Source organism: Andrographis paniculata, unplaced genomic scaffold (assembly GCF_009805555.1).
Source record: "Andrographis paniculata isolate CXL003 unplaced genomic scaffold, ASM980555v1 Contig22END, whole genome shotgun sequence".
In the NCBI taxonomy this organism is placed as follows: Eukaryota; Viridiplantae; Streptophyta; class Magnoliopsida; order Lamiales; family Acanthaceae; genus Andrographis; species Andrographis paniculata.
In genome coordinates this window covers 1,690,778-1,714,016 of record NW_026137513.1, presented here as the reverse complement: position 1 = coordinate 1,714,016, position 23,239 = coordinate 1,690,778, and the positions used below count along the sequence as shown (strand labels likewise).

The 23,239-nt window shown below is 34.2% G+C and overlaps 2 protein-coding genes and 1 long non-coding RNA gene across 20 annotated transcripts; 1 reads left to right on the top strand and 2 right to left on the bottom strand.

Annotated features, from left to right (window-relative positions):
* The first annotated feature begins 7,629 nt into the window (after positions 1 to 7,629).
* LOC127245521 (lipoxygenase 6, chloroplastic) lies at positions 7,630 to 12,061 on the top strand. The gene is made up of 10 exons (XM_051266455.1): positions 7,630 to 8,176; positions 8,371 to 8,651; positions 8,725 to 8,962; positions 9,125 to 9,457; positions 9,532 to 9,617; positions 9,707 to 9,814; positions 9,964 to 10,265; positions 10,359 to 10,625; positions 10,731 to 11,493; positions 11,938 to 12,061. Exons 1-9 carry the CDS (start codon positions 7,783 to 7,785, stop codon positions 11,488 to 11,490), a joined length of 2,769 nt encoding a protein of 922 aa, XP_051122412.1. The 5' UTR covers positions 7,630 to 7,782; the 3' UTR covers positions 11,491 to 11,493; positions 11,938 to 12,061.
* On the bottom strand, positions 9,256 to 12,041 carry LOC127245525 (uncharacterized). Its single transcript, XR_007837447.1, has 3 exons — positions 11,916 to 12,041; positions 9,520 to 9,758; positions 9,256 to 9,381 (listed from the first exon to the last, which is right to left on the bottom strand). It is a non-coding gene; the product is annotated as an uncharacterized LOC127245525 (long non-coding RNA).
* A 1,465-nt stretch (positions 12,062 to 13,526) lies between the features above and the next one.
* On the bottom strand, positions 13,527 to 18,988 carry LOC127245522 (cyclin-dependent kinase G-2). Of its 18 annotated transcripts, none has more exons than XM_051266463.1 (9): positions 16,668 to 18,987; positions 16,236 to 16,371; positions 16,043 to 16,131; positions 15,742 to 15,853; positions 15,559 to 15,665; positions 15,148 to 15,475; positions 14,905 to 14,978; positions 13,945 to 13,996; positions 13,712 to 13,840 (listed from the first exon to the last, which is right to left on the bottom strand). In XM_051266463.1, the coding sequence occupies exons 1-6, from the start codon at positions 18,344 to 18,346 to the stop codon at positions 15,376 to 15,378; spliced, it is 2,223 nt and encodes a 740-aa protein (XP_051122420.1). In that variant the 5' UTR covers positions 18,347 to 18,987; the 3' UTR covers positions 13,712 to 13,840; positions 13,945 to 13,996; positions 14,905 to 14,978; positions 15,148 to 15,375. The 18 variants fall into 18 exon arrangements, with proteins under 18 accessions (XP_051122418.1, XP_051122422.1, XP_051122420.1 ...); XM_051266468.1 differs by having other exon boundaries at positions 13,712 to 13,789; XM_051266472.1 differs by having other exon boundaries at positions 13,712 to 13,996; positions 15,148 to 15,219; positions 15,332 to 15,475.
* Between the last annotated feature and the right edge of the window lie 4,251 nt (positions 18,989 to 23,239).

The window sequence follows — 23,239 nt, the reverse complement described above, 5'->3', positions numbered from 1 at the left end:
ATGTTTTCTATTTTATTTTTACTTTATACTATGTATAAATAAATTGATAGAAGTTTATTTTTACTATAGAAGTTTATTTTTACTATATTTTATCTATATTCCGATTGTCGATTATTATGCAAGACCTTTTTTTTTGGTAAAATAAAAAAATATATTTTTATGTGACCATTAATTATGATTAATTTCAAAGGAATTCAAAATTCATTTACATCATTCTTATTTGAAGAAAATATTTTATTTAATTGCTAGTAGTTAAAAAATAATAATGACTTTGGGTGGCGGTTAGAGTGCTGATTTGACCAACGTTATATATTGTGTTTTATAATGTGTTATATATTGTGTGATGATTTGCTATTTTACTTATGAATATTTGCTAATTTGATTAAATTACTATTGTGATAAATTCAAAATATGTTTTTGCTAAAATCAGAATATCTTTTGTTATATATAATTGTATTATATGTTATTCAAATATGTGTTATATTCTATATCGATATTTGTTATTTTCTTAAGGATATTTGGTAATTTGGTCAAATCAACTCCTAACATGGTAATCGGATCGATGACTTTATCATTATTTAATTGTATAAATAATTCGATCTACTTTTATTTTTTATACTCCCTCCGTCCCATAACAAAATATCCATTTTTCCATTTTAGTCCGTCCCATAACAAAGTATCCATTTTTCCATTTTAGTCCGTCCCATAACAAAGTATCCATTTCTTTTTTTAGTAACTGTACTATGTACCTAACATTACAAATACCCTTACAACTTACAATATATTACACAAATGTCATTACCTTTATATCACACATACTAATAAGGTTATTTTAGTCATTTCTACTTTATTCCTACTATATCCCAATATAATACTCATATTTCTAAAACTACGTGCAAAAAGTAAATGGATATTTAGTTTCGGGACGGAGGGAGTATATTTTGTGTTTATTTTATTTGTTAGAGTAGACACTCAAAATATATGTCTAAATTCAATTAAATATCATGTATTTTCGAAGAAAATAAAATTTCAATAAAATAAATATATGATATTTAATTATGCACATATGTTAATTTTTGTACAATAAATATCAACCATTAATGCAAAAATCTGCTTATAATGGAAGATATCGTATAAATATTACGTGCATAAATAGACCATAATAAATTTGGCAGCAAAATAATTAAATCTTGTCAATAAAAGAATTAATATAATTAATATATTCCGAAAACGACAATGATATAAAAATCTTTGCGAGAAAGAAAGGCGTGCAATCAAATTCTTCAAGAATGGAAAACAACATTGGATAAAAAATGGAAGATTATAAAATTTTTCTATTGACCAATCAGGACGCACCAGGTGGCACCATTAAAAAAGGAAGCTGGGGCACCCCTCCCCTATAAATAGAAGTCACGGTCAGTTTATTTGAGACACCGAAGTTATATCGAAGATTCAAGCAAATGGGTAAATCTCTAGATTCTCTATGTATTATTCTTCATTTTCTTTAGTCCTTCGAGGCGTTTTTGGTCGAAAATCACTAATTTGGACAAATGATCTAATATTAGTTGACGAATCGATGAAGTTAACGTTCTTCGTCGTATGTCCAAACTGAAGGAAGAATCAAAGCTCCAAAACTATTGAAGGAACCATTAAAGACAAGGAAGAGCTTCCCAAATTTATCCTAAAGCTTCAAGGTGTTTGTCGCGATCTTCGTCAAAAGCATCAACCAGACCCTCTTCACTCCAAAAGTCAAATGGACACGCCGCCAAAAGTGTTATTGAGCACCAAATCTACCTCTTCAAAGATCAAAACCTTGGATCGTCCAAAGAAGACATCAAATCCAAAGTCAACGATCAAATCGCTCACACGGAGACCAAAGTCCTCCGAAAGTCGGCAAAACCAAACCAAAGATCAAAGTCTCAGATCGTCTAAAGAATATATCAAATCCAAAGCCGAAGATCAAATCGCCCACATGGAGACCAAAGCTCTCCAAAAGGCTGCAAAGTCAAACCAAAGATCAAAACCTCAGATCGTCCAAATAGGACATCAAATCCAAAGCCGACTATCAAATCGTCTGCACCGAAATCAAAGCCCTCCAAAGTCCGGCAAAGTCAAACTGAAGACCAAATCTATTCAGATCAAAGAAGCCATCGAAAACCAAATTAAAAAACAAATCGACCCGAAAAGAGAATTAAAGGACTCATTTAGATAATAGAACCCGCTTTAAATCCAAATTAAATATAATTTGTACAAATTTTTGTGTTTATTAAAAAAACACAATTTTTTTATATCCGTTACGGGTTTTTTTTTTTAAATTGAGCTTTGGTTTACATTGTACTTTTATTTTATATTGTAAAAAAATGTATTTTTTATTAAAATTTGTTTGAATTGAATAATGAAAAAATATATATAGAAAAAAGAACTATTGAATGTTACATACTTAAAATTATATTATATTTCATTTTAAAATTAATATCCATTAAATTTGTATGATTAGAAATATACTCTCTGATAATGTTTTACACATTTAAAATAAATTTTTTTATATAAAAATAGAAATATTTATATAATTAAATCTATAAAATGATTACATATTTTATCATATTTATAATAAAAATATAGTGAAATTTTTTAGCTATGAATTTGTGTTTGTTTTGCTATTATTATTGTTTTTTAAATAATAGTTTAATGGAATTTATTGTTAAAATAAATACTATTTATTATTAGAAACCATATGAAAAATTAATAAAAAATTGTAAAATTAACAAATGATCAATTTTTTATTATTTTGCACTTAATTATATATAAATAATTGTATATATTATTGAAAAATCGTAAATAAATTCATATACATTATAAATATTACAAATTTTTATAATTGCACTGTTTGTAGCAGGGGAGGGGAGCGTAAGGTAGTTTTTATTATATAATATATCACTATTACATTCCATAATAATTCTAATTATAAAAATATCTAAATATAAAAAATCAAAGCCATTTTATCTAAAGATCTAGTTTCAATTTATTCATTATTAATCATCAAATTCAATATTTATTTTTATTTAATATATGAAAACATAATTTTTATTCACAATAATATATAAAATATTTATTTATATCATATTAAAAAATATTTCAATTTAAATTTTTGTTATTTACAAAAACTTCATATTCAAAACCTAAAGAAACGCACTCTTACCTCTCTACGATCTCTTAAAATAAATTAATAAATAAATAAATATAAATAATAATTCATAAAATTTTCCTAAAAAGTGGACTTAAATTTATGGACAACGAGAGTATAACTTTTCCTAAAAAGTGGACTTAAAATTATGGACAATGAGAGTATAACTTTTATAGTTTTATTTATGTATTCACCTGGGATTTGTTTAGTTTTGATTTGAAATTGTGATAGTAATTTAAATTTTGATATTTTTATGTAATATTTTTATGATAAAAAATAATTTATTTTTATTAAAATAGTTTGAAATTGATTTCAAATAAAATGTTGATCTAAATTTTTATTCAAATAATATTTTAATATCATATTTTACGAAAATAAATAATATTATTTTGCTGAAAACTCCGCATAGTAAATAATATTAATTTTAATTTAAAATATCAACAAATAAAACCTTAAATGCATAGTCAATTAATAAAATTTGTATATAGAAAGGTAAAATTATAGAAATTTCAAATGTTTTACATTATATAATAAAAAACAAAAAGATATTAATATAACTAGACACGTAGCTAGGTAGAAAATATTACTTCCTTTATTCCACATCTTATTTTTCTACTATTTTTATTTTTCATTCATATCAGATAACTTTTTTTTTAGAAAAAAAAAATGATTATACACTAGTTATATTTTAAATTTTGTAATCAACAATTTTTTAAAATTTTAATTAAATTAATTATTTATTTTAATCTTAATATATAAATATTTTCACATATAATAATTATTTTTATCAATACATTTATTAATTATTTAATAATTATATTTTATCTAAATTATTGTATTTACGAAAAATTGGACAGGTGGTACAGAAAAAAAAATTAAAAATGGTATTACAAAAATTCTTAAAAAGTAACAATATTTTATTTATTTAATTTATATTATCTCAGGATCATCTACATAACGAAAGAAATAAAAAAATATATAATTCATGAGGAATACACATTCCACACACGATACAATTGAAGCTTTCTCAATTCAGTCCCGTAAAAGATGTCTAATGGTGCAGATGTAAATTTGTGACGGTAACATTATTAATTTGAACTGTCAATATCTTTAAATTTTGTCTACTACACAAAATTAACTTATTTTAATGGTCTAATTTATAAATTGTTAAATTCCATGAGAATGCACTAGACAATTGATTCTTGCATTACAAAAGAAAAAACAAAAAAAAAAATCCATTTTAAATAAAAAAAATATACATAATAAAGGAAAATTGTGACAATTAGAGCATGAATGAAAAAATCAAAAAAAATGAACAAAAATTTGTGATTGAAGTGGCAACTACTGCAACATAAAATTTTAAAACCCATTTAAAACCTAAAAGAATTTTAGAAATATCAACTTGTTTTTCTTAATAACACCTAAAAAATAAATAAATAAAATTTCGTGAAAGATAAAATTAAATAGAAATTTAAGTCCAAGTCAATATCTATCATACGAGATGAAATCCTCGGACCCCTATCCTTCACGTCGAGGGCTGTCAATTGGATCCGTCATCTGGTTTGGATCCGAAATTCAATTAAAACCCGGATCTGATTTCAAAACCGAAGCCGTATTATATGGTACAGGATTCGGTATTTATGGTTCCGATGCAGAACCGACCCGGATCCGATACTATATATTATATATTATTATTTATTATATAATTATATATTCTATTACACAATTAAAAATTTATATCATATTTTATAAATCTAAAATTTCTGCTCTACTTCATTTCATCCAAAACAAATACTATAAGCCGTTGTAAGACCTGCAATTTTTTTTTTCAAGGTTATTTTAAATTTGGTCTACGGGTATTGAATCTGACATCGGATTTGACTGGGCCGGATTCGGTTTATATTTTAATGTTCTTACCGATCTAAAAACGGATTTGGGAATCGAATTAAAAGGGCAGATCCAAAGCTGAAATTCTAAGATTCGGATCAGATCCGACCCATTTACAGTCCTATCTATGCCCCTTCAGGCCCTTCACACAAAGTAAAATATATAAAAAAAAATAAAACTACATAATAACATAATATTTCATATTTTATTTCTAAGTAAGATTTTATTATGTTAAATTGAAGTATTGAAAAAATATTTTCTCCATTTAAACTTGATGTTAACATGCACCTAATTATAAAAGATTTATACAAATAAAATATTTTAAATAATTTTATTTTAATAAAATTAATGTATAATAAGTGATCTATTATTTACTTTATAATTCTTACTTGTAAAAATTATGTAACAATTTGTTTCAAAAAAATTATTAAATAAAGTATTAATAAATTATTATTTATTTATTTTATTCAAAAAAAATATTATTTAAAATATTTTATCTTTTTTATTGATAAAAATTTACATAATATGACGTATGTTTACCTTTTTTATTTTATCGGCGTACTTCAATTTAATACAAAAAAAAATTATACAATAAACAAAACAACTAAAATACAAAGAATATTATATAATTTGTTTTTATTATTATTATAATAATGATAAAAGTACGTTAAATTATTGTAGATTGTGGAGCTTCCTTGCCGATAATGTATAGCTTATTGAGCGCTCCCTTGCCATGTGGTTAAAAAAAGTGTCGAGGCATTCTTGCTTAGGTTATAACCCGGGTTCGACTCTAAGAGGAAAGAGTGCGTTCATTGTATTTTAAAAAAATAAAAACAGTACATACATACATTAATATAATATATAAAAAAAAAAAAAATACAATACATCAAAGATACAAAATGAACAAGATGGTCATTATTTATTAATAATATTTTTTCAAATATGCATCAAATGCATGTCTTTTCACAACTTATCATATCTAATACTTTAATTTTTAATACTTTTTTTAAATAATTCAGTATTCAATTAATTTTTTATACAAAGATATCAAATTAAATATTTTTTTTATATTTTATTAAAATTTTATTGTACATTCAAAACATAACACATATTGATATTACATCAACAATTATTTAAATTTAAAATTTTATCCATTTAAAAAAAATTCAAACCCAAAGTACAAAACCTTTTACAAACAGAGTGAAAGAAATTTGTTTGTTCTTTTGAAGAATTTTATCAAAATTCTGTTATTCATCCAAAAATTTTTCCCTAAAAACATAAAATCAAACACCTATTTTTTATTTTTTATATTATACTAAAAATCAATTTTACATTCAAAATATCACATCAACACCTATTTATATTACATCATACAACTATTCAAATTCAAAATTTTTACTATTCAAATCCCAACTCAAAATCCGAAACCCCAAACGAACACACCGTATAAGGATTAAACAAAGCAATTGATGAAAGTTAACAAACATATAAATAATGAATGCTGCAGTGTTGACCAGATAGACTTCTTCTTATGGATGAGCTGTCTCATTTTGTAATTTAAAATGTTTACTTGATTGATTCATGTGTGTGTGTGTGAATAATATATATATATATATATATACGAAATTGCCAACTGACACATATCATAGAAAGCAAATAAACTTCTTTATTTATTTGGATTTTTTAAGTATTATTATTTTTATTTTTTTCTTCATCAATGAATATTGTTGAAATATAAAATTTTTTGCTGCTAAGAATCACTGAGGACGTTGTTAGTTCATAGGAAAGATTACCTAAATGATGATAGTACAGCACCTAAGTTTCAGAAAGAGAGGCATAACAAATAACCACAGTAATCAATTGCCCCAAAATATAATAAAAAACAACTTTTGAGAATCATATTATAATAATTCTAAATACTTTTCTTAAAATACTCACAGGAATGTGGCGGTGCATTTTTGCATCATCTGCTTCACCCAACCAGCCAGCCGTGAAGAAAAACTATCATCTTGTCTGCATAAGTTACTATTCTGCACATTATTTTTCTACATTACCATGGTTAAAATACTTACTTTGTCCGCCAAATTTATTTTTATTTTCCTGTCTAGTCTGTCCTCTAATTTATCTCATTACTAATTTTGACAAAGTTAACAAATTAACATTTAATTATTATCCTACATTATTAATTTTCAAATTATTATTTATAACAAATACCATCAACTTTATTACATTATATCTCTTCATTTATTTTATTTTTAAATTAATTTTCAAAAATATCTCAACTATCTATTACTTTTTTAATAAAATATTTATTTTTTTTAATTTTCGTGCCAAGTCCAAATAGATTAATTTTAACGGACAGAAGGACCACGTATAACCTTTGGCATGCATCATTTCTTTTATCACAACTTTCTGTACACACCACACCATCCAAGAACAAGTCCCCCCAACCTCACAGAACTTCACTGTTTTCGTCACAATCTTGGGCCTCACCAATCCCATATTATTTTTCATAGTGTTCTGACAACACTTGACATAAAATAAGCTGTGAAAACAACAGTGTGCTTTTTTTCATAATTCCACATCCACGCCACACATGGGGGTACCCTCCACTTACTTTCTTCTCTTGACAATTCTAATAATGATCCCAACCTTCCCCTCACACAGTTCAATTCTCCACTACCAAAACTAATTCTTGACTCTTAACAAAAATGGATGTGCTCACAGCTCAGCCAAATCCCACCAGCCTCCGGCGGCCAGAGGCGTTCTCCGGCTCTGGGAAAGACCAAATACTGGGGAGGAAAGGAGGCCCCTCATCCAGGCTCCGGCCAAAGCTCAGTAAAAGAAGACCTATATTGAAGGCAGTGATCAGTAGTGGAGATAGCAAGGCTGGAGTGGAAACAGCAGAGAAGTCTCCACATACTGAGAAATTATTGCCTTCTTCTTCAAGGAGGCAGGGGAAAATCAATGTCAGGATAGCCATCAAAATAAGGAAGAAAATGAAGGAAAGGCTGACAGAGAAGATAGAGGATGGGTGGGAATGGGTCGTTAATGGGATTGGCAGAGGAATTCAGATTCAGCTCATAAGTGAGGATATTGATCCTGGTATGATGTTTGATTCACCCTCTCACCCTCAAATTTTTGTACACAAAATCCATCATTTCCCAGGGAAAAATAAAATTGATCTAAAGAAAATATATGATAGGACATCGTTTTTGTACCCTATGAGTATTTGTTTTCTATCTGCAATGATCCTAATCAGGAAAGGTATATATAATATATATATATATATTTCTCAGATACCAAATCAGGAAAGACCAGTGCCGAAGCATTTGTGAGGGGTTGGTTCCCAAAGCTATCAGATGATCCATATGTGGTTGAGTACAGTGCTGATTTGACCGTCCCACGGGATTTTGGACAGCCAGGAGCAGTCCTGGTTGCAAATCACCATGACAAGGAGTTCTGTCTAATGGAGATTGTAGTTCATGGATTTAGTCAGGGACCAATCTTTTTCTGGGCGGATACATGGATTCACTCAAAACAAGACAATTCCCAGAGTAGAATTATATTCAAGAATCAGGCAAGAATCGATTTAGTTTACCTGGGAAGAAAATAGAACTGTTTTTTTTCTTATCTAGGTGATTTGGTGACAGGCTTATCTGCCTTCTCAAACCCCAGCCGGCATCAAGGCACTTCGACAAGAAGACTTGTCCAGCCTCCGTGGAACGGGGGAGGGTGAGAGGAAGATGCATGAAAGAATATATGATTATGATGTCTACAATGATTTGGGGAATCCTGACAAGAGTGAGGAGTTAGCTAGGCCTGTAGCAGGCACGGAAGAGAGGCCCTATCCTAGGCGATGTCGAACGGGTAGACCCCCGACTGAATCAGGTATATAGCACACATCTATCTACCAAAGCCAAGTTATATGATCATGTACTAAGGTTTAACCAGAAACCCGACTAAATCATGTATGTAGCACAGATCTATCTATTGAAACCAAGTTATATGCTCGTGTACTAAAGTTTGTGTGTATAACTAACTGTTAACCAGACCCTGATACCGAGACTAGGATCGAGAAGCCTCATCCAGTTTATGTACCACGAGATGAAACATTTGAGGAGATTAAGCAGAGTACCTTTTCAGCTGGGAAGTTGAAAGCTCTGTTACACAACCTGATTCCATTGATTGCTGCCACATTGTCAAGTTCTGATGTTCCCTTCACCACCTTCTCCGATATAGACAATCTATACAATGATGGCGTCCAGTTGAAAGAAGAAGAGACAGAAGGAGTCCAGAAGAACCAGTTCCTGGCCAATGTTTTGAATAAAATATTGAACATTGGTGAAAACATACTAAAGTATGATGTACCGGCAATCATAAAGCGTAAGCAATCTAACCTTCCTTTGAGAAGGTTATGCTTTGCATCCATTTACTTAGTGATTTACCTTGCTTTTCAGGAGACAGATTTTCTTGGCTAAGGGATAATGAGTTTGCTCGACAGACTTTGGCCGGGGTGAACCCTGTGAATATTGAGCTATTAAAGGTAGAATCTTTAATCTGAGCATGAGTTTGTTGTGCATCTATCAACTGTTGATGGAAAGTCACTATAAAAGGGGATCTGATCATTCACAGGAATTCCCTATCACAAGCAAATTGGATCCTGCAATATACGGTCCTCCTGAATCTGCAATCACCAAGGAATTAATAGCAAAAGAGCTTAATGGGATCAGTGTTGATGAGGTAATCACAGAACAAAAACATATCAAGGGATGTTACATCGTGCTTAAACACTGAAAAATGCCTAGAAGCTTGTGTTGAGGCGCTTACACCAACCATTTAATTTTGTGAAGAAGTGTTTGACTACAGATTTTCTATTGATGTTAGTGCAGGCACTCAAGGAGAAGAAGCTGTTCATAATCGATTATCACGACTTACTTTTGCCATTTATTGATAAGATCAACTCCTTACCCAACCGAAAAGCCTATGCTTCCAGAACTGTACTATACCATTCTGAAACTGGAAGTCTCATACCTATCATGATCGAACTCTCGCTACCACCTACACCCTCCTCTCCAAGAAACAAGACCATCCATCGGCATGGGCATGATGCTACAACCGCATGGATATGGAAGCTAGCTAAAGCCCATGTTTGTTCAAATGATGCAGGAGTTCATCAACTTGTGAACCACTGGTAGGTCTACAATTTGATTATCATCCTTGGGAACCTAAGTCAAACATTCACTGCTCAAATTCACACAAAAACCTTGAAACATGATATTTTCAGGATGAGAACTCACGCCTGTATGGAGCCTTATATAATAGCCACACACCGGCAGCTTAGCTCAATGCACCCGGTCTATAAACTTCTACACCCTCATATGAGGTACACTATGGAAATCAATGCCCTGGCAAGGCAGAGTTTGATAAGTGGGGGTGGGATTATAGAGGCTTGTTTCAGCCCAGAAAAGTATGCCATTGAGGTAAGTTCCGCTGCCTACAAGAGCCTATGGCAGTTCGACAGGGAAGCTTTACCAGCAGATTTACTTCATAGGTAAAGTGGTTGTTCTCCTCCTGGTTCTCATCACCTAATCAACACTATCAGGTTTGTACTCATCCAGATAGATAAACGGTACCTTTTCATGAAATAATCTTGCAGGGGTATGGCTGTTGAGGATCCAACAGCACCTGGTGGAGTCAAACTAGTGATTGAAGATTATCCCTATGCAGCAGATGGACTTCTCATATGGTCTGCCATTAAGGAATTAGTAGAATCCTATGTTGACCACTACTACTCTGAGTCTAACTCCGTCTCAGGTGACGAGGAACTTCAAGCCTGGTGGAATGAGATCAAGAATGTTGGACACCATGAAAAAAGAAATGAGCCATGGTGGCCTAACCTGACTACCCAAGATGATTTATCAAACATACTCACGACAATGATTTGGGTTGCTTCAGGTCAACATGCAGCCATAAACTTTGGCCAGTATCCATTCGGGGGATATCCACCTAACCGTCCTACTCTCATGCGAAAACTAATCCCTAGAGAAGGTGATGGCGACTATCAGAAACTACTTCAGAACCCTGAATATACTTTCTTGACCTCTTTGCCAACACAACTCCAGGCCACCAAAATCATGGCTGTCCAAGACACCCTGTCAACTCATTCGCCAGATGAAGAGTATCTACATCAGGTGCATGATATTCACCGGCAGTTCTGTAATGATCCTGAAGTTCAGAAACTATTTGACAACTTCTCTGTGAAGTTAGGGGAGATAGAAAGGATTATCCACAACAGGAATAGCAACGCACAACTGAAAAACAGAAGCGGTGCAGGAGTTCCTCCATATGAATTACTTTTACCCTCCTCTTCTCCTGGTGTAACTGGTCGTGGAATTCCAAACAGCATCTCAATCTGAAAGGTAGATGCTCCTAACCTCTACCCAAATTTTGCTAGACTAAATATAACATGTATTCGCCTGTGGCGTGTCTAAGTATGTGTGTATATATATATATGCATGCATTAAGTTAATTTCTTACAATTTCAGTGATTTATCAATCCATTTTCCTGGCATAATTTGAACTTCCTGATCACATGAGCTCTCGATAAATTAAGGGAGATTAATCGTAACAGTTTTTTAATATGAACTTCATATATACCATTAAAGAGATCTTTACATAAATTGAACGTGAGCTGTAACATCCAGAAATTGCTTAATTGAAACATTTACAGAGAACCATGATCTTGCACAAGAAGAGCATAATGGATACACCATTTTATGACTTGAATAATTGAATTCTAAACTAAATACTATCTTAATTAATTCCTTGATCAAAACCTTACTTGAAGCATTCTTCTATTTCAGATGATTCAGATCAATATGGAATACCATCAAACGAGTCTGCATGGAGCCGCCTGATGTAGACATCATTTGGGGAGAAGGATTGGGTGATTAACTTTAAACTTGTTGGACCTCAAAACCCAAGATATCTGAGTCATCTACTGTACTTTGACTGGCATTCTTCATCAGGATACCTGCAAGGGGTCATATCTTTGGGAGACTGTTGACATAAACCATATATGGCGCTTATAATGGTTGTTAGCAAAAACACCAATCCCATTTCTTGAATGAGTAGAAGAAATGACAGAAATATGTTTAGAAAGACACTATTTTAGGAACAATGTGCTAATCAACCTGTAAAACGACAGAAATTGCAGGAATTTGTGCATTCTATCTACTTACTACCTTAATGAAGTTAACATGAAGAATAAACTACAAGAGCGATTTTGGCTATATATATCAGCTCTCGTCATCCAAGTCTGATTCACATTGAATCAAGTAAAGAGGATTTGAATGTGCATGCAGTAGAAATGCCACATTAACAATGGCTAGGACAAATTCAGTCAAGCCATCTTCAGATATAACCTGATATCCTTTTGCATTCTTCAATTTCTCCATAGGTGTTCCATGTTGAAATTACAAGGATTACAAGTCATCAAACCATCACCGTGAATCAATCATTCCCGGCTGCACCATTTGCTTCCTTATCCTCAACATTGTCTACAGGTAATTAATCTACACGTGGATGATGCCTAAACTATTTCTCAAAATGCTATTCTTAGGCAATAAATTTTCCGCACAGTTAACATCACAAAACAGAGGTAATACATACGTCCGTCTTTTTCATGGCCGTTGGATACTTTTTGGTTAAAGCTATTATCACTTAATTGCGCAATGGCGAAGCATCATGTTTGGACATCTTCAATCATGTTTGTCCGACGTCGATTCTACACTACGCTGACCAAATACTAATCGATTCAAATCAAATTCCTTAATTGCTTTCAAAATCAATTCCAGGGCACCTCCATAATCCAGAACACGAAACCGTAACAAGAAAGAAAAAAAAACTGTACCAAGCCGTGAGCGAAGGAGAAAGCCGAAGATCACGTAGCGAAAATCCGATGCTTCATTTCCGGTCGAGTAAACGAATTTTTATTTAATTTGCCATTACCGGGGACTCCATTTAAATTGCACTTCGACATTTTCGTTCATCAGAATTTTGAAACCACCACTTGTAACCGAAGAACCTCTGTCCTCTATTGGGAGGCCACCATGCCCTTCTGCTGTTTTCTTGCCAGATGTGGATTGATAATAAATCTTGCATTTTCTGCTGTGGTGGCCAATTTCAGTGAGCATTTTTGTTGTAACAATGGATTCAATTTTCAAACATAGTCCCATCTTGATTTTCTTGGTATAATAAATTAAAATAATCGAGTCATTTCGTGCTAATAAAATAGAGCTGGACAATGTTTATATATTAAATATTAAACTTTATATTCTATAAGTCCACCTATTTATCATATTAAGCTAACTATTCCAATTCAAATTTTACTATTCAAAAGCCTAACAAACGCACCCCTGATATACAGAACTTATATAATCAGAGGATTGAATTGATTCAATCCATGCCTATGTATAACTTTCATATGTTCAATCTCAGTTTCAAAACAGCATCAATAGTAATCATATATCTAAAGGCATCTTTGTATAATAGATTTCCCAACACATGCTTGGGATCAAGTAAAATGTCATACCGAGTGTGTGTAAAAGCGCGGCCCAGTACCTCTAAGCCTTCATCGATCAGAAGACAAGTCCAAAAATAAATTAATACGAGAGCTAAGTGAGCTCCTCAACCTGCTTGGCTTGCACAGGGATACTGCAGTGACAGTTTAGGTGAATGTCATTGAGGTTTACAGCCATTGACACACTGTATACCCCGAGCAACATCACAAGAAACAAGCGATGATATTCATCTCTGTACACATAAAATTGTCAAAACAAATAAGAATAAAGCAGCCAAGTATATCTCACAGTATTCTCTACTCTGTGGATTTTGGATATTGTACTTCTGGATTTTGTGCTCCTAAATAGCAAAGTAAATAAATGAATTAACATTCCCAATAAGTAAGATTCACAACCTTATTCACATTAATAGTCACATAAGTTCTCTCCCTACTCTGAAACACAACATTTTGATCTGAAATATATAGATGTACACGTATATTGGGAGCAAAAATTGGCATAAATCTAAAACTCAACCAACAAGGAAAGGGCAAAACAACCATCACAAAATAAAAAGTAGACAATATAATAACAAATCTCATATTGAGGTAAATAAAACAAACAATGAGAAATTTCTCTTGGTCATTTAAAATAAATAAATAAATAAAATTCCCAACAAGTAGAATTCAGCAACCTTATCACATGACATCATGTAAGCTTACTTCTTACTATGACACACAACATTCTGATCTGAAATATATATATATATATATATATATAGATATAGACACACATATATTGGGAACAAAAACATGGTCCTAAATCTAAAACTCAACTAACAAGGAACAGGAAAAACCAGCCACAATATATGCCAAACGAACTGTAATCGTGGTAAAAACAATAAATGAGAAATTTCTCTTGGCCATTTGTTTTGTGAGATAATTTGAAAGGAAATTATTTGATGTGAGGTATGGGGAATTGCATAGGAAATATAAAAATAATGAATGTGTGTGATATATTAGTATTTTTTGGAAAACGTGTGCATGAATTTTAGTTAAAAGAACACACCCATATTCTAAACCATTAATATTCATTCCCATAACTTCCAGAGAAAAATGGAAAATATAGCATGTGCATTCACCAATTACAACACATCACACAAAAATGCACAAATAATAGTACTACATACAGCCCCTCAACCATAGAACATAGATAGAGCATGTTATTCATCCATGGTTACATATCCGAGCAGCAAGATTGAATGTTTACCTCTAGACTGCAATACTTTGTCAAATTCTTCAGCAATGAAAAGCTAGGAATGTCCACTCCACCTTACACCATTTCTTGCAAACACAATATCACAATTAAAACCGATAGCACTAAGAGCATATAAGCAATCTGATTCAATAATCAATATCAATATCAGAGTTCAAGGGGTTCCAGCATCAAATATGTTACAAGTACAATGTTAACCAGAACAAATTTATAATAGGGAACACCCTTGTGCCACACCTTTCAGGAAAGTGGTAACAAATGTGCATTCCCATATTCAGAAAACCACCAGCAACCCAACCTGCATCATAACTGACTCACAAGTACATTATGAAGACCGTCCACCTAAATCATCAGATGCCTGATAAAGAGTGGAAGTGGAAACCTCACAGACTTTGTTTGCAGCCTTCCAGTTTGCTCATACCTCTCGTGTTTAATCAAGTGAAGACTGCATCTTGGATCTTGGTGTTATTGGCCAAACAAACCACCATTGCCTAATCCTCCTTGTAGTTCCTTCCTCCTTTGCTCTTCCAATGGATCAGGACTCTTCATTACCCTTCTCATTCGCCTGAATCGTAATATTAATGAAACACTGTAACATGAGTCTATAAATATATAAGCAACACTAATTACATTTGATAGTACCATTACCTGTCTTGTGCATGTTGAGCAGGAAAAGTGGGCATGAACTCCTTTGACTTGGGCAGCGGCACCTCCCGGAACCATTCATGGTTGAGAGCTGCGTCGGCAGTTATCCGCTGCACAGATCACATTTTCAATCAGACACAAAATCCAACTAAATAAACTATGAAATTAAGAGTCATCCAATTATACCTTCTCAGGGTCATAAGTCAAAAGCTTGTTCAAAAGGTCAAACCCAGCATCAGAGAGTACAGGTGATCCAGTGAAAGATGTTGCTGGAAATTTCTTACGCAATAGATTGTACCTGAAAAAGAATTCCAGTGGTTAGAAGTAGCACGATGGTTGCTCAAATTGACACTTGCAATATAGGCAGGAAAGGCAGACCAAAATCACCCAAAGCTGGTATGCCTGGTAAACACAGCGACAAAAAGAAGAGAACATGAATTTGGGGATGTCTAAGGCAAGATACAAAGTACAAGATACGTGTACTTACTTATGCTTGACAAAATTCACCTTGGCTCCAGGCAGTTTTGAAAGGCCAGGCCATATTGTCTCACTTGGAGTGCCAAGAATCTTGAATATCTGAAGCATAACAGGCCAATGTGGTTAGGACAACATATTAATGCTCTGTTTCAATAACTGGGAACAAATTGATCAACTTAGTAATCACGCATCAAGAAATTCACCTTGTCAAGCTGATCAACCTCAGTCTTGCCATTAAACAATGGTTCTTTGGACAACAACTCAGCCATTATGCATCCCAATGACCACATATCAATTGCCGTAGAATATTGTTTAGCTCCCAAAAGAAGTTCAGGTGCCCTAGAAGATTAAGACACTTAGTTTACACATTATGCAACATAAATGCAATCAACACAAAAATATCATCACAATGAGAAGTTCATTTCCAACAGCACAAACTCTCCCTTGTTGCACAAACAAAAATCTGAGATCAGCACAAAATAAAAAATAATAATAAAAATAAACCACTAATTTACAATACTTACAACAGCATGAAACCCCACAACCATAGTTTATGATACAGAGTACAGAATGACTAGAAGAAGAAAGGCAGGTACATGGATGGGTGAAAAAATAAGTGAAAGCAAGAATCTCACCTGTACCATAGCGTAACAACCATGTGAGTGTACGGCTTCAAAGGGCTTCCATATTGGCGTGCCAAACCGAAGTCACAGATCTTCAACTCACCACAGTTATTTAAAAGCAAATTTGAAGTTTTCAGATCCCTGTGCAGCACCCAGTTATCATGAAGATACTTGATACCCCCTAAGAGTTGGAGCATGAGACATTTAACTTCACTTTGACTAAAAGGTTGCTTCATTGTCTCCATCAATCCTTTCAGATCATGTTCCATGTACTCCATGACCATGAAAATGCTATCAAGATTGCTCCCAACAACTACTTCTTTAACATCCACAATGGAAGGATGATGTAAAGAAAGAAGAATGTTTATTTCCCTGAGAGAAGTCAGAGGAAATCCTTCTCTCTCTTTCTCCATCTTGACTTTCTTCAGTGCAACAATCTCGCCTGTCTTCTTATCCTTGGCTCTATAAACAACTCCATAAGTGCCTTCATCTATCTTATTCAGTCTCTCAAACTCATCAACACTTCTGCAACCTTGAAGCATATTGAAACTCCTCTGTGGAGGATGGCCCTGCTTGGACGAGCCACTAGAATCACGATCATCCTCATACTCAGAGTCAGACTGACTAGCTTTACAATCATCATCTATCTCCATGTAGTCACTGTGGTCATCATTGTCACGGTAACTATCTCTACTTGAAGATCTAATCCGTTCATCTGATTCAGACGATCTCGCTCTGGCTCCTTCAGAACCGTCTCTTCTAACCTCCCCGAGCTCTGGAGTTGCTGATTTCCTTTGTCCCCTTATTTCAGCAGACTCGGAACCAGACCTTCTAGTCAATTTCTGCCTGTCTTCATAATCAGAAATCTCTCCTTCATCGGCCGAAGAATCCGCATCAGTTGCCCAGCGAGATGATATTATTGTTCGTGCTGGAACATAATCATTGTCATTAATTACCTCTGTTGGCAGGTGATGTCCATTAGATTCCTCTTCTTCAGGCAGTGATGATGTTTCAGATGGAAATTCTGACAAACAAGGTAATGCAACAAGTTTAGAAGGTGAAGCTTCAAGAATACGAACCTCGATGTCGTCTTCTGTTGCACTTTGTAAGTTAGCACCCTGAGAAGAGTTAGAATTAGGCAACTCATCTAAAGACTCGACCAAAGGGGGGCGAGGTGGAAGATCATTGCCTCCCAAGTTATTTCTTGCTTTCTCTGTTTGACCAACCTTCCTATCATCTCTATCCCAAATAATTGGAGAAAACTTTCTCTTCTTAGACACCTGATCATTGTTTTCCATTACTTTAGCTTCAATCCCAATATTCTGTTGTGCTCCTGAATCAATAACCCCATCCGACCCATCACTAGAAAGCTCACCTGGCTCTCGATCAATGGTTTGAACTACAAACCCAAACCTCTTATAAGCCCCACCACTACTCCCCGAATCACTCCGACTATGAGCAGAGTGATATCCTCCATTTGAGACATCCCTTTCCTTCACATCCTTCTGCCTCATCCTACCTTTGTATCCATGGCTACCCCTGCCCTTACCCCTCTCATACTCACGATCCCCTTTCCAAACTCTATCATAATCTCCTTTGGAATAGCCAATTTCTTTCCTCGACATCACCAAATCCGCCTCGCGATCTCTAAACTCATTGTCTCTGTAACCCCCATGCCTTCCCGCCGCCATTGATCCTAGTTTGAGCAAACAGAACCTCGACGCACGTACCAGGCACAGCCTAGAAGTGGGTTTTCGTTCTAGAAAACCCTAACCCTAACCCTCAAATTCACAAGCCAAATTTAAGAAGGCAAGAATCCGTGGGTTTTCAAATCGCGAAGCCCCTCGCTCCAAAAACTTCAACAGAAAGAAAGAAACGATGATTCTCTTTTATTCTGGTATCGAAATCAAACAAAGATCTGATGCAGCACAAAATTTAAAAATAAAAATATAAATAGCCAGGAAAGAACCCACGCGATACAAATCAATGTTCTGTGCCTGCTCTCAACCCGAAAACCAGAAAAATCGAATCAGAATAACGAAAAAGTAAACCCTTGAGATAAGGCAGAGTGTAATCTTATCTTTCTCTCTCTCGCAAGACGATTGAGAAATCCAAGGGCTTACCGATGAAAATTATCGGCGAGAAACATACAAGGGAAAGCTGATGGCGGAGGCGGAGGAGGAGGAGTCAGCGACGGCGGCGGCTACGACGAATTCTTTATATAGAGAGAGGAGAGGACGGCTACGAAGGAGCGGCGAAAGAGGTGACGAATCGCTACCGGCTTGGAACAAAACCTACCCGATGGACTTTCGTCTACCATAAATAATTTTGATTAGTTATATATATATATAATTATTTGATTTGATATCTATTCTATTTATTTATATTTTAATATCTATTTGATTCGATATACGCCGACGCGCATCCGCGCTGTGCTGTCTTGGGGATTTTTTTGATTTGAGAAAAAAAGAGGGGAAGGGAAAATATACTTGTTGTTCCGATATTATTATAAAATTATGTAGAATAGGCTAACGTAGATATATATATATAGCTTAAATATATAATAATAATAATAATAATAATATATGTATATATATATAGAGGGATGTTTGTGTGTGCGTTTGCATATATGTATATTATGTATAATGAACAATGATGATATTGAATGTTGGCAATGGAGAAAAAGTGAATTGATGTATGTATATTTTTATTCGTTCTTTTACCTAATATATATAGGCATAGAATTCTTTATTATGAAGTAATTCGAATTTAAAACTTGTACACGTAGTTACGACGTATTTGCCTACATAAATTCATAAATGCATCCATAATTGATACGTATAGTTATATGATATGTAGGCACGATGTGTTCAACACTCTCCTTCGATGCTTTTATACAAAGAATGCGTCTCGTTAAAATCTTATTAGAAAAAAATCCTATTGAAGGAAAAAAAAAAAAAAAAAAGTACATCATTCTTGTATTAATTCTCCCCTGATTTGAGCATTATTTGAGATCCCTGAACCGACGCATTCCAATTTTCTTTACCAATTTTTCAAATGTTACAGTCGGTAATGCCTTGGTTAATACATCCGCTAAATTATTATTTGATCGAATTTGCTGAACATTAATTTCACTATTCTATTGTAAATCATGAGTGGAAAAAGAATTTTGGTAAAATATGTTTCGTTCTATCTCCTTTAATGTGACCCCTTTTAATTATGTTATACAAGTTGTATTGTCTTCATACAATGTAGTTGGAGGAATTTTATCGTTAAGTATTAACCCACAATTTTTCAGAATATGTTGAGTCATTAACCTCAACCAAACACATTCTCGACTAACTTCATGCATTGCCAATATTTCAGCATGATTTGAAGAAGTGAAAGTTAAAGTTTGTTTTATCGATCTATAGGATACACGGTTTCGCCACAAGTGAATATATAGTCAGTTTGAGACTTAGCTTTATGAGGATCAGATAAATATCCTGCATCGGCAAAACCAATTAATTCATGTCGAGAATTTTTGAGTAAAATAACCCGAGATCAATTGTTTCTTGGAGATAGCGAAAAATGTGCTTAATCCCGTTCCAATGTCGTCGAGTAGGCGATGAACTGAATCTTGCTAATAAATTTACAACAAATGATATGTCAGGTCGGGTGCTGTTAAAAAAATACATCAATGCGCCTATAGCACTCATATATGACACATCTGGGCCAAGTGTTTATTCATTTTTCTCTTTTGGTCTAAATGGATTCTTTATTGGATTGAGTGCTCTGACGATCATTGAAGTACTTAGCGGATATGATTTATCCATCATAAATTGTTTCAGTGCCCTTTTGGTATAATTTGATTGGTGGATAAAGATTCCACTCTCAAAATGTTCAATTTGCAAACCAAGGCAAAATATAGTTTTTCCAAAATCTTTGATCTCAAATTTCTTTTTCATATATTCAACGGCTTTTTGGATTTCATCAAGAGTTCCAATTAAATTGAGATCATCGACATATACAACAATAATTACAAATTTTGACCCATTTTTCTTTATGAAAACACATGGACAGATAAGGTCATTTATGTAACCTTCTTTTGTTAAGCTATCGCTGAGACGATTGTACCACATTCGGCCCGATTGCTTGAGCTCATACAAAGATTTTTGCAATTTGATGGAATATGATTCTTTTGGCTTTGATTTGAATGATTCGGATATGTTAATCCCTTCTGGGATTTTCATATAGACATTGTAGACACTAAAAATATATGTCTAAAATCAATTAAATATCATGTATTTTGGAAGAAAATAAAATTCCAATAAAATAAATATATGGTATTTAATTATGCACATATGTTAATTTTTGTACAATAAATATCAACCATTAGTGCAAAATCTGCTTAAAATGGAAGATATCGTACAAATATTACGTGCATAAATAGAGCCATAATAAATTTGGCAGCAAAATAAATTAATCTTGTCAATAAAGGAAGTATATAAATTAATATCTTCCAAACAAGGCAATGATATAAAGATCTTGTCAATAAAGAAAGTATATAAATTAATATCTTCCAAAAAAGGCAATGATATAAAGATTTTGACGAGAAAGGAAGGTGCATAATCAAATCCGTCAAAAATGGAAAACGGCATCCGAGGGAAAAGGAAAGATTATAAAATCTTTCCATCCACGTGGCACTATCCGAAAAGGAAGCCAAGGCCACCCTCCCCTATAAATAGGAGCCTTGGCCAATTCATTTACACACCGAAGTTCATTTGAAGACTCGCGCAAGGGTAAGTCTCTCTAGACTCTCTGCAATGTTCTTCATTGTTCTTCGTGTCCTTCGAAGCGTTCTTCGTCGAAAAGTCACCGATTTGGACAAATGATCCAATATTGGTTGACGAATCGATGAAGTTAACGTTCTTCGTCGTATGTCCGAGCCGGGGAAAGGATCAAATCTCTCAAAGCTATCGAGGAATCCATCGAAGCCAAGGAAGAGTCTCCAAAGTCGCTCCCAAAGCTTGAAGATGTTCGTCGCGTTCTTCATAAAAGACGCAAACTAGGCCCTCTTCGATCCAAAAGTCAAAGGGACACGCCACCAAAAGCGTTATGGAGCACTAAATCTCTCCCTCAAAGATCAAATTCCGTCGGATCATCCAAAGGAGGCATCAATCCAAAGTCGACGATCAAAATCGCCAACACGGATACCAAAGTTTCCTAAAAACCGACGAAGTCAAACCGAAGACCAAAATCCCTTCGGATCAAAGAAGCCACCCAAATCCAAATTGGAAAAATGGATCGACCCGGAGAGAGAATCAAAGGATCCAAATAGAGAATAGGACCCGCATATATTAAATTAAATGTAATTTGTACGATTTTGTGTTTATAAAAAAATATAACAACAATTTTTTTGTCTACAGATTTTTGGCACGCCCAGTGGGACAACTCTACCTTTCATCTCTCTTTCCGTCGAATTCTCAAACGATCAATGGCTTCCTACAAAATCAAGACTTCCAATGCTGTGTCGAAAGCTACTGCTCTAGCCGCCACCGCCAAAGGAGTCGCTGCTACTACATCAAGAACCTCAAGTGCTTCAATGAATGCTGGAGTGATGACACGAAGTATGGCTAAAAGAGTACTGTCATTTTCCGAGGATGCACATCCGAAAATCACAGAGCAAAACTCACTCTATGAGGAAGACGAAAGCTTCAAGAGTACTTCCGCACCGGGCACCCCTCAAGAAGTTGCAACTCGTTCGACTGCATCGAGTTATGCCCCGGTGATGACCACGAACGCTTCAAACATAGAAGACCAACTTGTTGCACTGGCCAAAGTTGTTGAAGGGATGTCTCAACACATGCAGCAACAAGACAATGTCATCGCAAAACTGCTTGCAAAATTGGACAAGCCGGAACCAACCAACCAGAATGCTTCGGAGGCCCAAAATGAAGCAGAAACATCCATGGATCAACGCCACGGTAAAGAAAAAATGGCGGGACCAATGCCGTTTCAAGCATCATCTGATTCTTTCATCCATCTATCCCAACTTGACGAGTATATCAAAGGAGCTCTCAAAAGGGAGTTTGAAGGAAGTTCAAGGCCAACAAATATGTATGCCAAGCCTTACACTTCAAGGATCGACGCCCTCAAGATGCCGTTGGGATATCAACCACCAAAGTTCCAACAATTTGATGGCAAAGGCAACCCAAAACAGCATGTGGCACACTTCATGGAAACATGCAACAACGCTGGGACATACGGCGATCTCTTGGTAAAGCAGTTCGTACGGTCATTAAAAGGCAACGCCTTCGACTGGTATATCGACCTGGAGGCTGGTTCCATCGACAGTTGGGAGCAGTTGGAGTACGAGTTCTTGAACCGGTTCTACAGCACAAAAAGGACCGTCAGTATGACAGAACTCACCAATACTCGTCAATGGAAAGATGAACCAGCAATCGACTACATCAACCGCTGGAGGAGTTTGAGCTTGAACTGCAAAGACCGGTTGTCTGAGGCCTCCGGTATAGAGATGTGCGTCCAAGGAATGCACTGGGGGTTGAAATATATCCTGCAAGGGATCCGACCCCACACTTTCG